We start from the raw sequence: 14,471 nt of genomic DNA on the forward strand, positions 1-14,471 counted from the left end.
ACCATTTCCACAGACCTTTATTGAATCCTCAGAAATACAGGAAGACAGAAAAGCATTAAAGTGTTATGTTTATAAGGATTTGGTTTCATCCTAATAAAACAAGTCTACTTTGGAAAATGTGGAGAATAGATCAAAATGGTTAACATGCTATTAGTTGATACTGATGTCCTCGACAGATGAGGATACCACGACGCCATTAACTGTTTCCTCCACAATTCTCTTCACTGTCTTTGAGACAACAGGTTCTTTAAAAAAAAAGATATTAATCAATGGGTTAGTTGAATGATTAATTGGTCCTTTCATAAATTTGACGTTGCCCACCACCAAGTAATGCCATGATAATTTTGATCACAACTCAGAGTTAGAAACAAGCTCCTGGAGTTTCACTACGAGACCTCCCGTCCCCAATATCTTTGTTCTCCCCTTCACCCCAGCCCCTCAAATGGATCACATCTATCTTCCACACTCCGCGCCCCCGACATGCTACCATCAATCATCCAATAAAACAGGCTCACGAGATCTCTACCCAAGATTGTCACTGGGCATCTGATAACTCTCTCCTGGGCACTGCCCTCTCTCCTTCTATTGGTTTCCTAATCAGTGCCACCCTTTCATTATAATTACTGCTCAATATTTTATGCTATTTATGTATTGGGCAGGCTGTACAAGGAGAGATGACATTCTGCATCATTAATAGCACCTCTTAAATCCTGCCCAGGAAAATATGGAGTTGAATTCAACACTCTGTGCAGAGTTTGTTTCAGCCCTACCCTCCTTTCTGGAGGCTGCCTGGCAAGTCCTGACAATGATTACTTTATACGTGTTCAGACAGGAGAGACAATCCAATTCCACAACCATGAGGGCATTTTCATAGGAATTTAACACTTGCCTGAGCATCAGACAGACCTCACTGGATATCAACCAGGAACAGGAAGCTTTCATGACTTTCCACGCTCTGTTCATTGAAATAGTGAAGTAGACAACTATTGCTCTGCTGGGATCAGGCTTTCTTATTGTGTAAGCCCCAGTCACACACCAAGGGGTGACGTTACAAAGGAGGGCTCTGACAGTCAAATGCTAAGAACATAATACTGTAAACAGGAAATGACCCCTTCAGCCTGCTTAGGGTTAAACCCCACTTTCCCACCCAATCCCATGTCCCTTCATGCCCCAATACATAGGAAGCTCAGTCTTGAATAAATTTGGTATCCGAGCCTCCACTGGTAAAAGCCTGAGAGTTTCAAAGGTTCACAACTCTTTGAGTGAAGACATTTTTCATCCCAGTCCTATAATCCTGAGTCTGTGAGTCCAGCTAGTGAAACGATCTCTGGTCATCCAGCACTCATGGTCATAACTGCAGGCTTGGACTGTACACATCTTTGATTGATTTTTTTTAAGGTTTTGGTGGATCATGTTGATAGTATCATTGAAAATAGTCAAACTCACCACTCCTCACTTCACTTCTGATCAGAATTGTCTTGTTTTGACCTGCTGTTTGTAAACTTGACGCTTGGCTAGTGAAAATAAAGAGAAAATAGTAAAAATTCTAAATACCTCCAACAGGAATATCACAATGACTGAGTGTGAGTGTACATAAAGAAGCCAAATTTATATAGTGCCTTTCATTAATGTGGAAGTGTCCTAACGCATTCTACAGCTAGCTTATGTGTTATATCTCGTTAAGACAATGGACATGGTTCAATCACTACGAATCGAATCCAAGGAACAGGTGGTCAAACTTTATCAGTTTGAAAATAGGTGTTTTTTTCTTCTTATTAAGTCTGGATCATTAGAGTATTGGTTTCAGTCTCTTTGGATCATTGAAAGCCAGGGCTGACACCTCAGTTATTCAGTAATTTCAATAGTAACTTAAATGACACAGCTAAGTTGAAATCCAGTATGACAATAAAATCTGAGCCATTGGAACTGAACTAAAATGGCACAGGCTCGAGAATGCGTTCAGGGGAAGGTCTGCTCAATGCACGCAAGATGCTCTCCAGAGACTGGTGTCTGGCCCTCTCTCCGTGACATAGTTACTCCTGTGCTATGCTAAAATAGCAAGGATTAGCCCGACACTGAAGTGAAAAGTGTTCCAAATGTCACACCAACATATTTAATTCATGAGCACAAACTTCATCAGAAGCACTGCCAGCAGCTGCCCAGGTTGCAGTTATTCTGAAGGTGATGTCATGTGCACCCTGCTTGGTTTGTGCTCAGACTGTCAGATTTTGTTTCATTACCCTCTTACCTCGAGCCCCCTTGCAACAGTTGGCGGTAGGTGGCAATTTCCTTCTCCAGCAGACATTTACTGTCCATCAGTGCGGCATAGGCCTTCACATTCTCTTCTATTTTCTGCCGGAAATCCATCAGTTCTCCCTCCAACCTGGTCATGGTTCCCTGCATGTTGCTTCTCTGAGCACCGTAACGAAGCTCAACATCCCCAAGATTTGCCTCGAGAGATCCAATCTGCACAAAACAATGACATGTCAGTCCTATACCTTTCAGTAGCTCAGTGAGAATCAAGTTGTTCCTCTTGTCTGCTGTACTCACTATGCTAAGCAGGGACTGATACTCCATATCCAGCCCCTGGAAACTCTGCCTCAGTTGGGTGAGTTGAGCCTTTTCTGCTTGACAGACTTCAGCATGGGTGGAGCGTTCTTGCTGGATAGTTATACACTGAAAAATAATTAAAACAAGCACTTCACCAACATTGCTGGGTCTTAATCAATACCACTAACCCGCTATTATCTGACCAATCAAGGGCTAAGACTGCTCATTAATTCTAGTTTGGGGTTACAAGGTTACACCAATGGGACTTAGATCTATGTTCCCAGAACATTAGCTTGGGCTTCTAGGTCCAGTCATCCATCTAGTGCCCAAATGTCACATTCTCCTGGGATATTGAGAGATTTGCATCTTGACAAGCAGCTCATTGTTTATTGTCTGATGTGGAAGTTATATTCTCGCATCTTGCCCTTTGAGAGAGTTGGGGAATTTTACAGAGGAGAAAGTGAGGTCTGCAGATGCTGGAGATCAGAGCTGGAAATGTGTTGCTGGAAAAGCGCAGCAGGTCAGACAGCATCCAGGGAACAGGAGAATCGACGTTTTGGGCATAAGCCCTTCTTCAGGAATTTTACAGAGGCCCACTTGAAACAGCCACAGAACTGAGACCAGAGGTGAACAAATGGCAACTTCCCACAGAAGGAGACATGCTCCAGAACAGGATCAGGGGCTTTAGCTACCTACCCAGGAATGGGAGCTGGCCCGTTAGAATAATTACAAAGGCACTGTCTACACAGTGAGGAGATGTTCCAATTGGAACATGCTTTGTTTCAGTGAGAAATATTGCCAGGTTACCAGGGAGAACTGGGATGTTGGAGATGCACAGATAGGGCCGCTGTTTATATCTCATACAAAAGCTAGCAGCTGTGACAGAATAGTTCTCTTTCAATACTGCAATGGGAGTGTCAGCATGCATTATGGGTGCACAACTCTGCAATATGACGAATACGAACTATCTTCAGATTCACGGCCTGGAGAATGCTATTGCTGTGGCTGGTGTGTCGTATTGAATGCTGTGGTGGTTCAATAATCGCACTGAAATAATCCTAACCCCGCACACTGCCCAGTTACCTGTTGGTTGTACCAATCCTCAGCTTCCTGTTTGTTCTGAGTTGCTATAGCATCATAATGTTCCCTGAGCTCGGCGAGAGCCTTTGCCACATCTGGGCCTTGTTCAGTTGAGACATCCACAGTGACGGTGCCAGACAGCTGACCACGGAGACCCTTAAGTTCCTAAAGAGACATAGTTCAGTGAGTTACCACTCCCTCCAAAAGGAAGACACAACTCAATAGAAACTATTGATTAATGCGATAAAGTGGTCCTGTGCCCTGTATTGAATCCTGTCACTGACCTCCTCGTGGTTTTTCTTGATGTAGATTAGCTCCTCCTTTAGATTTTCAATCTCCATCTCCAGCTGACTCTTTTCCAGTGTCATATCATCCAATATTTTACGCAGGCCATTAATATCTGACTCGACTGCCATTCGAATAGCCAGTTCTCCATCAAATCTAAAGATCCAAAAGGGGGGGATTTCATTTTAATTTTCAGTGTCAGGCAAAAGGTAAAGGTGCATTCTCTGGTATGTTATGGTAAGATTCACAATTTAAAGCATGGGTTGGGGACAAATATTCAAGATTCCTGACTCTTGGTTGAGCATTTCTGCCTCTCCCAGGAGAGTGTGTATGTGTGTGAGAGAGGGAGGGAGGAAGGGGAGGGGGAGAAAGGGGAGGGAGGAACGGGTGAGGGAGAGAGGGGAGGGAGGAAGGGGAGCCGGAGAGTAGGGGAGAAGATGGAGAGGGGAGGGGGGAGAGATAGGTGGGGGAGAGGGGAAGAGGGAAGAAGAGAGGAGAGGAAAGGTTCAAGAGGGATGGGGAAGAGGGGAGGAAAGGAAGGAGTGCCAGGGAGGGGATGGAGAGGGAAGTGGGGGAAGAGGTGGGGTAGAGGGGAGGAAAGGATGGAGTGCCAGGGAGGGGATGGAGAGGGAAGTGGGGGGAGAGGTTGGATAGAGGGGAGGAAAGGATGGAGTGCCAGGGAGGGGATGGAGAGGGAAGTGGGGGAAGAGGTGGGATAGAGGGGAGGAAAGGATGGAGTGCCAGGGAGGGGATGGAGAGGGAAGTGGGGGAAGAGGTGGGATAGAGGGGAGGAAAGGATGGAGTGCCAGGGAGGGGATGGAGAGGGAAGTGGGGGGAGAGGTGGGGTAGAGGGGAGGAAAGGAAGTGGAGTCATGGAGGGGGGAAAAGGGGAAATGTACAGAGGGTGTGGGGGGGGTGAGAAAGGAAGAGAGAGGTAAGGGTGGGGGTAGGGGGAGAGGGAAGGGGAGAGGAGAGGTGGGGGAAGGGAGGTGGGTGAGGGGGAGGGGAAGAGAGGAGGGGAGAGAGGTAGAGGGACGGAGAAGACAGAGGAGGGAGAGGGGAGGATGGAGAGGGGAGAGCCAGGGATGGGTAGGGAGAGGGAGGTTCGGGTACATTCAGGACTTGGGTAGGAAGTTACAGATATTATGAGGGTAGAGCACCTGGTGTTTCTTTGTTAGCTATATTACCTTGATACCAAACTTAATATATTAACATGTACAAAGTGGGCTCCTCCACAATACAGCCATTCCCAAATATAGGACACGTTCATTTCTATAAGTGCCTCTGGGCATGAAGAGCAAGATCTGATTGCATCTGGGCAGACTCAGGGTGAGAAGGCAGACAGTGACGGAGGTCTGTTCACTTTGACAGTCCCGCCCCCTCACCCCAATGCCTCAGTTATTCAAGTAGTCTGTGTGTATGACCTGAAGGCCAACCAATTGCTTGGATGTACTTTCGTTTTGGAATAGACACTTGTCCCTTGCTGGGCAAGAGAAATTGAGTGGCAGTAATTAACAATAATCACAAGAACTAAATATTTCAGATTTCCAGCATCTTTAGTACAAGCAAAATCCATTTGGAGAAACCCAGTAGGATCTCTCCAGCAGGATCTCTCCAGCAGGATCTCTCCAGCAGGATCTCTCCTGCAGGCTAGGCAGCTCCTGTGGAGAGAAAATTAACCATTTCAAGTCGAGATGACCTGTCATCAGAACTGAAATGAACTGAATGCTGTGTTCTGATGCGAACCCATTGAGCTGAAACATTAACTCCATTTCTCTCCCTGCTCCCAGACCTGCTGAGTTTCTCCAGCTTTTTTGTTCCCATTAATAAACATCACTTTAGTAAATGGAAACTTAAATAATTCATTCTGAAATCGTCACTTCCTGGCACAAAGGCATTGCCTGATTCATATGTCATTCCAGCAAATTCTCCAAAACACACACGGAGGCTCAGGGTGAAAAGCTTTTTGTGCAACTTTTGGTCTTAATCCCATGAATTTTCTGAGTATTTTGCACATTAATAGTTGTACATTTATAAGGTATAAACATGCTTTAATTTTCCAGTGAATGCTAACTTAGATTTCAAATCTTTGGCATTCTGGAAAAGCACTGGATTTTGATTTTTAGTATCGGTACAGATTTCCCAAGTTACAACTGAGATTGTCTGCAGCAAACCGTCCCTCTGTGCAAACATTGGAGCGATGCTGAACTGAAATTGACTGAATTGGAAGATGATGCCTTCAGCACAGCTCAGCCAACAGGTGGGTCACAAAGTGAAACTCAGAACACTGGGGCTGCGGGAAATTTGAAACACAAAAAGAATGTGTTGGAGAAACTCAGCAGGTCTGGCAGCTCCTGTGAAGGAAAAGCAGAATTAAATCTTCAAATCCAGCATGTCTTCTACTCAGTGATTACTCACTTGTTTTTGAAATCTTCAGCAGCGAGTTTGGAATTGTCGACCTGCAGCATAAGCCTGGAGTTATCGAGGATGAGATTATTAATCTGTCAAAAACAGAGGCCAGTAATGAATTGTACAGCATGACAGCAAATGGGAAGCTAAAAGCAGCCAACCACTACAACATTTACAGATGGTTCCTGTTTCCGGTTTGTACTGGAGGAGGTGGGCTGGGGGGATATTTGATTAACACTGAGGACGGCACACTTCATTAATATCTCCTTTACTTCCACTCCCCGGCTCTAAACCCCAACTCCCCTCCACTCCTGCTACTTAACCTTTCCACTTCCCTTGGCCATAACCCCTCCACCCTTAACCCCACAGACCCCCACCCTAACCCCTCCACCCTTAACCCCACAGACCCCCACCCTAACCCCTCCACCCATACCCCCGACAGAACCTCACTCTAATCCCTCCACCCTTAACCTCCACAGACCCCCACCCTAACCCCTCCACCCATACCCCCCACAGAACCTCACCCTAATCCCTCCACCCTTACCCCCAACAGAACCTCACCCTAATCCCTCCACCCTTACCCCCCACCCTAATCCCTCCACCCTTACCCCCCACAGACCCCCACCCTAATCCCTCCACCCTTACCCCCCCACAGACCCCCACCCTAATCCCTCCACCCTTACCCCCCACAGACCCCCACCCTAACCCCTCCACCCATACCCCCACAGACCCCCACCCTAATCCCTCCACCCTTACCCCCCCACAGACCCCCACCCTAATCCCTCCACCCTTACCCCCCACAGACCCCCACCCTAACCCCTCCACCCATACCCCCACAGACCCCACCCTAACCCCTCCACCCTTACTCCCACAGACCCCACCCTAATCCCTCCACCCTTACTGCCCACAGACCCCCATCCTAATCCCTCCACCTTTACCCCCCACAGACCCCCACCCTTACTCCCACAGACCCCACCCTAACCCCTCCACCCTTACTCCCACAGACCCCACCCTAACCCCTCCACCCTTACCTCCACAGACCCCACCCTAATCCCCCCACCCTAACCCCTCCACTCCCCCACCTTAACTCCCCACACCCATCACTCTAACCTCTCAAGTCTCCAGCTCTAATTGTCCCACCCAACCCCCAGTTTTGTTTCACGAGTGCCTTGGGGTGGCTCATTACATGAAAGGTGCTAAAAAATGCAAGTTGTTGTTGTAGGTGTGTGTGGATGAAGCTGCAGCTACAGGAGCAGGAGTAGGCCATTCAATCCTTTGGGTCTTGCCTGCCATTTCATGTGGTCGTGCTGATGCTATTCCCACTTTCTCCCCATTAGCCCTAAGAACTATATCTCACTCCTTGAAAATATTCAGTGTTTTGGCCTCAACTGAGAATTCCACAGGCTCCCAATCCCAGGGTAAAGACATTTCACCTCATCTCAGTCCAAAGTGGCCTCCCGTGTCCTTAGACTCTGACCCAGTCACTGTGATCCTCACCTGGTCACGGAGATCTTTGATGGTGACCCAGTAGACGGTCCAGTCTCTCTGAGCAGGGGTCGATTTCTCGTAGTACTGTCGGATCTGCAGTTCCAATTTGCTGTTGGCCTCTTCCAGGCAGCGCACCTTCTCCAGGTAGTTGTGCAGACGCTCATTCAGTTTCTGCATGGTCACCTTCTCATTACCCAGCAGCAAGCTGCTCCCCATGCCCAGGCCACTGCCCAGTGAGCTGCTCCCCATGACCAGGCCACTGCCCAGTGAGCTGCTCCCCATGCCCAGGCCACTGCCCAGTGCCATACTGGAACTGCTGGACACTGAGGCGATGCGAGCTCCTGACCCGAACCCTTGCACACTCTGAGACTGATAAATCCGCCGGCCGGGCATGCTACCCCTACTTTGAGAGATACGCATGGAGCTCCCACTGCCCCAGCCACCTTTTGACAATTTTACAGACATGGTGCTGAGCAATGAGGCACAGAGACAGAGAGAGGAGGAAGCTGTTCACCAACTGCTGCACACCGCGAGGGTCACAGCCTCTCACTGCTCCTTATATTGCAGCCGGAGTCCCGCCTCTACTCACACACTGGCTTGGAGTACTGCTGCTGTCAGCAAAACCCACACCTTCACCTGGGATTGAAGCTGACAGGTTAACACTGAAGATGCATGGGATGGACGGGGAGAGGCTAGTCAGAACACGCCCTGGGCTGGGCTGGGCTGCACTCCTTTACAAAGAGTCAATGTACTTTCCCACAGCCAGCCATACGCCAGACTCAGAGAGTTCATGTTAGGATCCAGTATGTACCATTTACCAGCAGCTTGTTTCTGTGGAATGCTTCATTTTAAAAATCAGAACTTATTTTCAATTTGACAAGAACCTCAATGCTCTACTGTATGGAAACCACAGGGACTGAGCACAGCAATCGAAAAATCTCAGGTTTCTGAAAGTAGATGACCTGGCTTTTAATCTGACAATTATATCAATTCATTCCAGCCAGGTGCAATGTAATGGTCATTCTATACTCAGTATGGATCAAAAAGTTGACAAGTTTCTCATGAATCAATCAACTCTCCTTGTCTTCCAGAACTTGCTGTGTCCCTTGCCAAGCTGTCCCAATACAAACACAAAAGGCAAACTCACCCTAATCCCACTCTCCCATCAGAGAGAGAAAATGGAAGGTGGTTTAACCTGAGGGAGAGGTTAGGAAGAAGAGTCATTCATGGTAACCTCAGCTAGTCAGGAACTGGACCCACACTATTAGTGCCTCTGTGCATCACAAACCAGGCATCCAGGCAACTGAGCTCACCAGCTCACAAACCTTCCGTTCAGTTACAACATTCTTATCTAGCCGACAGTGTGGAAAATTGCCCACGTATGTCCTGAACATACATACATACATACACACACACACACACACACACACACACCAGAACAAATCCAACCTGGTCAATTACCACCCCATCAGTCTCCTCTCGATCCTCAGTAAAATGATGGACGGTGTCAGTAACAGAGCTATCAAGCAGCACCTGCTCAGAAATACCTGCTCAGTGATACCCAGTTTGGTTTCCCCCAGAGCCACTCAGCTCCTGATCTCATTACAGCCTTGGGTCAACATGGACAAAAGAGCTGGATTCCAGAGGGGAGGGGAGAGGGACAGCCCTTGACATCAAGGTCATATTTGACCATGTAGCATCAAGGAGTTTTAGTAAAGTATTGTCACTATGAATCGGGGGGGGGGGGAAAATACTCCAGAACTTGGAGTCATACCTTCCACATAGGAAGATGGCCATGTTTGTTGGAGGTAGTAATTTCAGCCCCAGGGCATCTCTGCAGGAGTCCCTCAGGATAGTGTCCTGGGCTCAATCATCTTCAGCTGCTTCATCAATGACCTTCCCTCCATCATCAGGTCAGAGTGGGGATGTTCACTGATGATTGCACAATGTTGAGCACCATTAATGACTCCTCCGATACTGAGGTAAAAACAATGACTGCAGATGCTGGAAACCAGATTCTGGATCAGTGGTGCTGGAAGAGCACAGCAATTCAGGCAGCATCGAGGACAGGCAAAATCGACGTTTCGGGCAAAAGCCCTTCATCAGGAATAAAGGCAGAGAGCCTGAAGCGTGGAGAGATAAGCTAGAGGAGGGTGGGGGTGGGGAGAGAGTGGCATAGAGTACAATAGGTCAGTGGGGAAGGAGATGAAAGTGATAGGTCAGGGAGGAGAGGGTGGAGTGGATAGGTGGAAAAGGAGCTGGGCAGGTCGGACAAGTCCGGACAGGTCAGGGGATCGAGTTGCTGGAGGTTAGAAGCTAGGATGAGGTGGGGGAAGGGGAAATGAGGAAACTGCTGAAATCCTTCGATACTGAAGCAGTCCACATCCAAATACAGCAAGGCCTGGACAATATCCAGGCTGGGCTGACAAGTGGCAGTAATATATAAGTGGAGAAAGTGAGGTCTGCAGATGCTGGAGATCAGAGATGGAAATGTGTTGCTGGAAAAGCGCAGCAGGTCAGGCAGCATCTAGGGAACAGGAGAATCGACGTTTCGGGCATTAGCCCTTCTTCAGGAATTAATATATAAGTGCCAGACAATGACCATCTCCAACATAAGGTAAAAACAATGACTGCAGATGCTGGAAACCAGATTCTGGATCAGTGGTGCTGGAAGAGCACAGCAATTCAGGCAGCATCCGAGGACAGGCAAAATCGACGTTTCGGGCAAAAGCCCTTCATCAGGAATAAATTCCTGATGAAGGGCTTTTGCCCGAAACGTCGATTTTGCCTGTCCTCGGATGCTGCCTGAATTGCTGTGCTCTTCCAGCACCACTGATCCATCTCCAACATAAGACCATCTAACCATTGCTCCTTGACTTTCAGCAGTGTTACCGTCACTGAATCCCCCACTATCAACATCCTGGGGATTATCATTGACCAGAAATTGAACTGGACTAGCCATCTCAACACAGTGGCTACAAGACGGAAGTGGGTACTGCTGATGCTGGAGATTAGAGTCAAGATTAGAGTGGTGCTGGAAAAGCACAGCAGGTAAGGCAGCATCCGAGGAGCAGGAAAATCAACGTTTCGGGCCCGAGCCCTTCATCAGGAATGAGGCTGGGAGCCTCCGGGGTGGAGAGATAAATGGGAGGGGGCAGGGCTGGGAAGAATGTAGCCAAGAGTGCAATAGGTGGATGGAGATGGGGGGGGTGAAGGTGATAGGTCAGAGAGGAGGCCAGAGTGGATAAGTGGGAAGGAAGATTGACAGGTGGGACAGGTCATGAGGATGGTGCTGAGCTGGAAGGTTTGAGCTGGGGTAAGGCAGGGGGAGGGGAAATGAGGAAACTGATGAAGTCCACATTGATGCCATGGGGTTGAAGTGTTCCGAGTTGGAAGATGAGGCGTTCTACCTCCAGGCGCCAGGCGGTGACGGAGTGGCGTGGAAGAGGCCCAGGAGTTGCATGTCCTCGGCAGGGTGGGAGGGGGAGTTGAAATGTTTGGCCACGGGGCAGTGGGTTGATTGATGCGGGTGTCCTGGAGATGTTCCCTGAAGCGCTCTGCAAGGAGGCGTCCAGTCTCCCCAATGTAAAGGAGACTGCATCAGGAGCAACGGATACAATAAATGACGTTGGTGGAAGTGCAGGTGAAACTCTGACGGATGTGATTGGCTCCTTTGGGGAGGTAGCTACAAGAACAGATGAGAAGCTCGGAATCCTTCAGCAACTCACCGGAAGGTGGAATGCAGGACAGCAGCCAGAATAGTCAAGCCTGAATGTAACCAAAGCATGGGGTGAGCTTCATCAGCTGATGAGCTGAGTCAGTGGCAAGGACAGATAATGTTACAGCTGTCATGGAAGGTTTGAACATGTGGTCAGAGTTCACCTCAGGAAGAGATGTGAGGTAAAGGTTACAGTTGCCAGGAAGAGAGATAGAGTCAAGTGCTGGAGAAAAGGGATTGTGGCATGGACTGAGCAAAAGCTATGGTTTTACCACAATGTAATTGGAGGAAATATCAGTGAATGTAGTGCTAGATGTCAGCGAACAGACTGAGAATGTATCCACAGTAAAGGGTCACCTGTGGTCGGGAGGTAAAGTAAGGGTTCTGTTTACTGGAAATTAAACATTGAAAATGAGTTAATCAAATTTTTCATTTATTAAGAGGAACAGATGGGCTAGATGGAGACAATCATTTTGATTTGCTGTTTGTGGAGTCCAGGATAGGGGCAGAGTCTAAAATTTAATGTGACACCTTTCAGGAGAGAAATTAGGAAAACTTCAAAACACAAAAGATGGCAGAGAAGTCCTGAACTGAACCCCCTAACACCAGCTCCCACACCACCCCCACCGTTCCAACCCCCTCCCCCTCACACCCCCTCCCACCGTCCCACACCCCTCCCCCTAACACCAGCTCCCACACCACCCCCACCGTTCCAACCCCCTCCCCTTCATACCCCTTCCCCACACCCCTTCCCCACACCACCCCCACCGTTCCAACCCCCTCCCCCTCACACCCCTCCCCACACCACCCCCACCGCCCCAACCCCATACCCCTCACACCCCCTCCCCACCATCCCACACTCCTCCCCCTCACACTCCCACTATCTCACACCCCTCCCCCTCATGTCCCTTCCCCACACCTCCTCCACCGCCCCAACCCTGTCCCCCTCACACCCCCTCCCCACTCCACCCCCATCGTCCCAACCCCCTCCCCCTCACACCTCCTCCCCACCCCCATTGTCCCAAAAACCTCCTCCTCACACCCCCTCCGCACACCACCCCCACAGTCCCAAACTCCTCCCCACACCGTCCCAACCACCTCCCCCTCACACCCCTCCCCACACCACCTCCACCGTCGCACACCGCCCCCACACCCCCTCCCCACTGTCCCAACCCCCTCCCCTGTGCCCTGCTTGGGGGCGGGGGGTAGGTGGGCTCCTCTATCAGGGATTGACTGGGACCCTGCAGTTCCTGGCAGTGTGAAGCCATTGATCACCAGGCTGAGGGGAGAGCTACATGTGGTAGAGGTTCTTGATAGCTCAGTCCAGTTTAAAGTAAAAAATCACACAACACCAGGTTATAGTCCAACAAGTTTAATTGGGAGCACTAGCCTTTGGAGCGCTGCTCCTTCGTCAGGTGGATCAGCATCTCTTTGCTGATGTAGCTGTTGTTTTTGCTAAAAGCTGCATATTCACATCATTGTTGTTAACATAGGGTAAACTAAACCTTTTACAGAATCCTACAGCCCAGAGTCTCTGTTTGCAAAATTTATTCAATTAGACCCACACCCCTCCACTCGCCCTGAAGGACTTTCATTAAAGATCAACAAACTCAGCAGTTTCACTCCTGGGTGAACTCAATTTGATAGAATCAGCAGTAGGTAAAGGGCTGACATTTCTGGGAATTGAATACAATGCAAAGTTAATCCTTTATTAATACCTGTCAGAATTTCAACAGGCCGTTCGAAAAGAGAATTGTTTGAACTTGTGTTCCTTTGTTTAATCATGCCTCAGGCAGTGACACTCCCAGTTACTGCAGTCCTCACCCAGTGCAGACAAGACACAGAAAGCATCAGTTTAATGATTAAAATTCGACAACAGTGAAAGAAAACCATCCTGCCATCAAGTTAGGACTCGACAAATAATTTCAAAACCAAGAGGCAATTCCTAAACCGTGACGATTAATCACTTCACAGCCAAAAGCCAGGAAAGAAAGGGGGGAGATGGTGACTCCCAGCCCCGCATCAAAACACATCATTCAGTTGTTGGAGCTGCACCCATCCAGGCAAGTGGGGAGTATCCCCTCACACTCCGGACTTGTGCCCCTTAGAGTCAGTTACTGCAGAATATTTAGCTTCTTGTAACGCAGTATCATGGAATTGTTTCCTGCTAGTCCTGTAGGTTCCACTCCACTGGGGAGCTTCCTGGAGATGGGGTGGAGAGTTGTGACAAAGGACAGAGCAATGGTACAACTCTGCTTGATCCCAGTTTGCCCTTGGATTGGGTCTGTAGTGGATCATTTGGTGAGGATTACAGTTTGTGAACCAGGCTGGGATTGGTGATGAGTTTCTGCATTTATACAGTACAGCATGAGGCCTTTCAGCCCATCATGCCTGAAGTTCTGGCAAACTAATTCTATTTCCCTACACTTTCCCATATACAACAGTTCAAACTCAGCAGAGTTTGGTTTACAGGTCCATCGGTCCTGGCTGTGCCTTCAGTTCCACTGAATAGTTTGATCACTAAACGAGAGCAGTGTGAAGCTGAGGGAGTGCTGCAGCCTGAGCTGAAACAAGAAGCCAACCTGCTCTCTCAGGAGGACAGAAAGATTCTAGAGCACTGTAGGAAAAAGAAAGCAAGGAAACAGTCCTTAACGTCTGATTCTATAGAAACATATGAACAAGGTACAACGTTAGGTCACTCCACCATTAAAATAAGATCATAACCTCAACCCCACATTCCTACATATTCCCGAGAATCTTTCATGCCGTTGACACTAAAATAGGCAATACCCTGGACTGTGAGGAAAGTTCTCAGAAATTGCAGCAGGACCTTGATCAGCTGGAGAAATGGCAAATGGAGTTTAATATCGATAAGTGTGAGGTCTTGCATTTTGGAAAGTCAAATCAAGGCAGGAGTTTCATGGTGAATGATAGGGCCTTA

General features: G+C 48.5%; 1 protein-coding gene across 1 annotated transcript; it reads right to left on the minus strand.

The window, feature by feature from the left end:
- Positions 1–8,328, minus strand: LOC122539709 (keratin, type I cytoskeletal 19-like). The gene is made up of 8 exons (XM_043674718.2): positions 7,822–8,328; positions 6,334–6,416; positions 3,915–4,071; positions 3,634–3,795; positions 2,551–2,676; positions 2,249–2,466; positions 1,447–1,514; positions 1–245 (listed from the first exon to the last, which is right to left on the minus strand). The coding sequence occupies exons 1-8, from the start codon at positions 8,275–8,277 to the stop codon at positions 151–153; spliced, it is 1,365 nt and encodes a 454-aa protein (XP_043530653.1). The 5' UTR covers positions 8,278–8,328; the 3' UTR covers positions 1–150.
- Positions 8,329–14,471: the final 6,143 nt, after the last annotated feature.

The sequence above is a fragment of the Chiloscyllium plagiosum genome, unplaced genomic scaffold (assembly GCF_037043375.1).
Source record: "Chiloscyllium plagiosum isolate Xiang-an unplaced genomic scaffold, Cpla_swu_hap1 HiC_scaffold_32, whole genome shotgun sequence".
In the NCBI taxonomy this organism is placed as follows: Eukaryota; Metazoa; Chordata; class Chondrichthyes; order Orectolobiformes; family Hemiscylliidae; genus Chiloscyllium; species Chiloscyllium plagiosum.

Excerpts from the sequence above, each read along its gene's own strand:
- LOC122539709 (XM_043674718.2), bottom strand. The coding sequence starts at position 8,277 with ATGTCTGTAAAATTGTCAAAAGGTGGCTGGGGCAGTGGGAGCTCCATG. Across the intron at positions 3,796-3,914 it reads TCAAGAAAAACCACGAGGAG|GAACTTAAGGGTCTCCGTGG; the intron begins GTCAGTGACAGG and ends ATGTCTCTTTAG. Across the intron at positions 2,467-2,550 it reads ATCAGTCCCTGCTTAGCATA|ATTGGATCTCTCGAGGCAAA; the intron begins GTGAGTACAGCA and ends TGTTTTGTGCAG.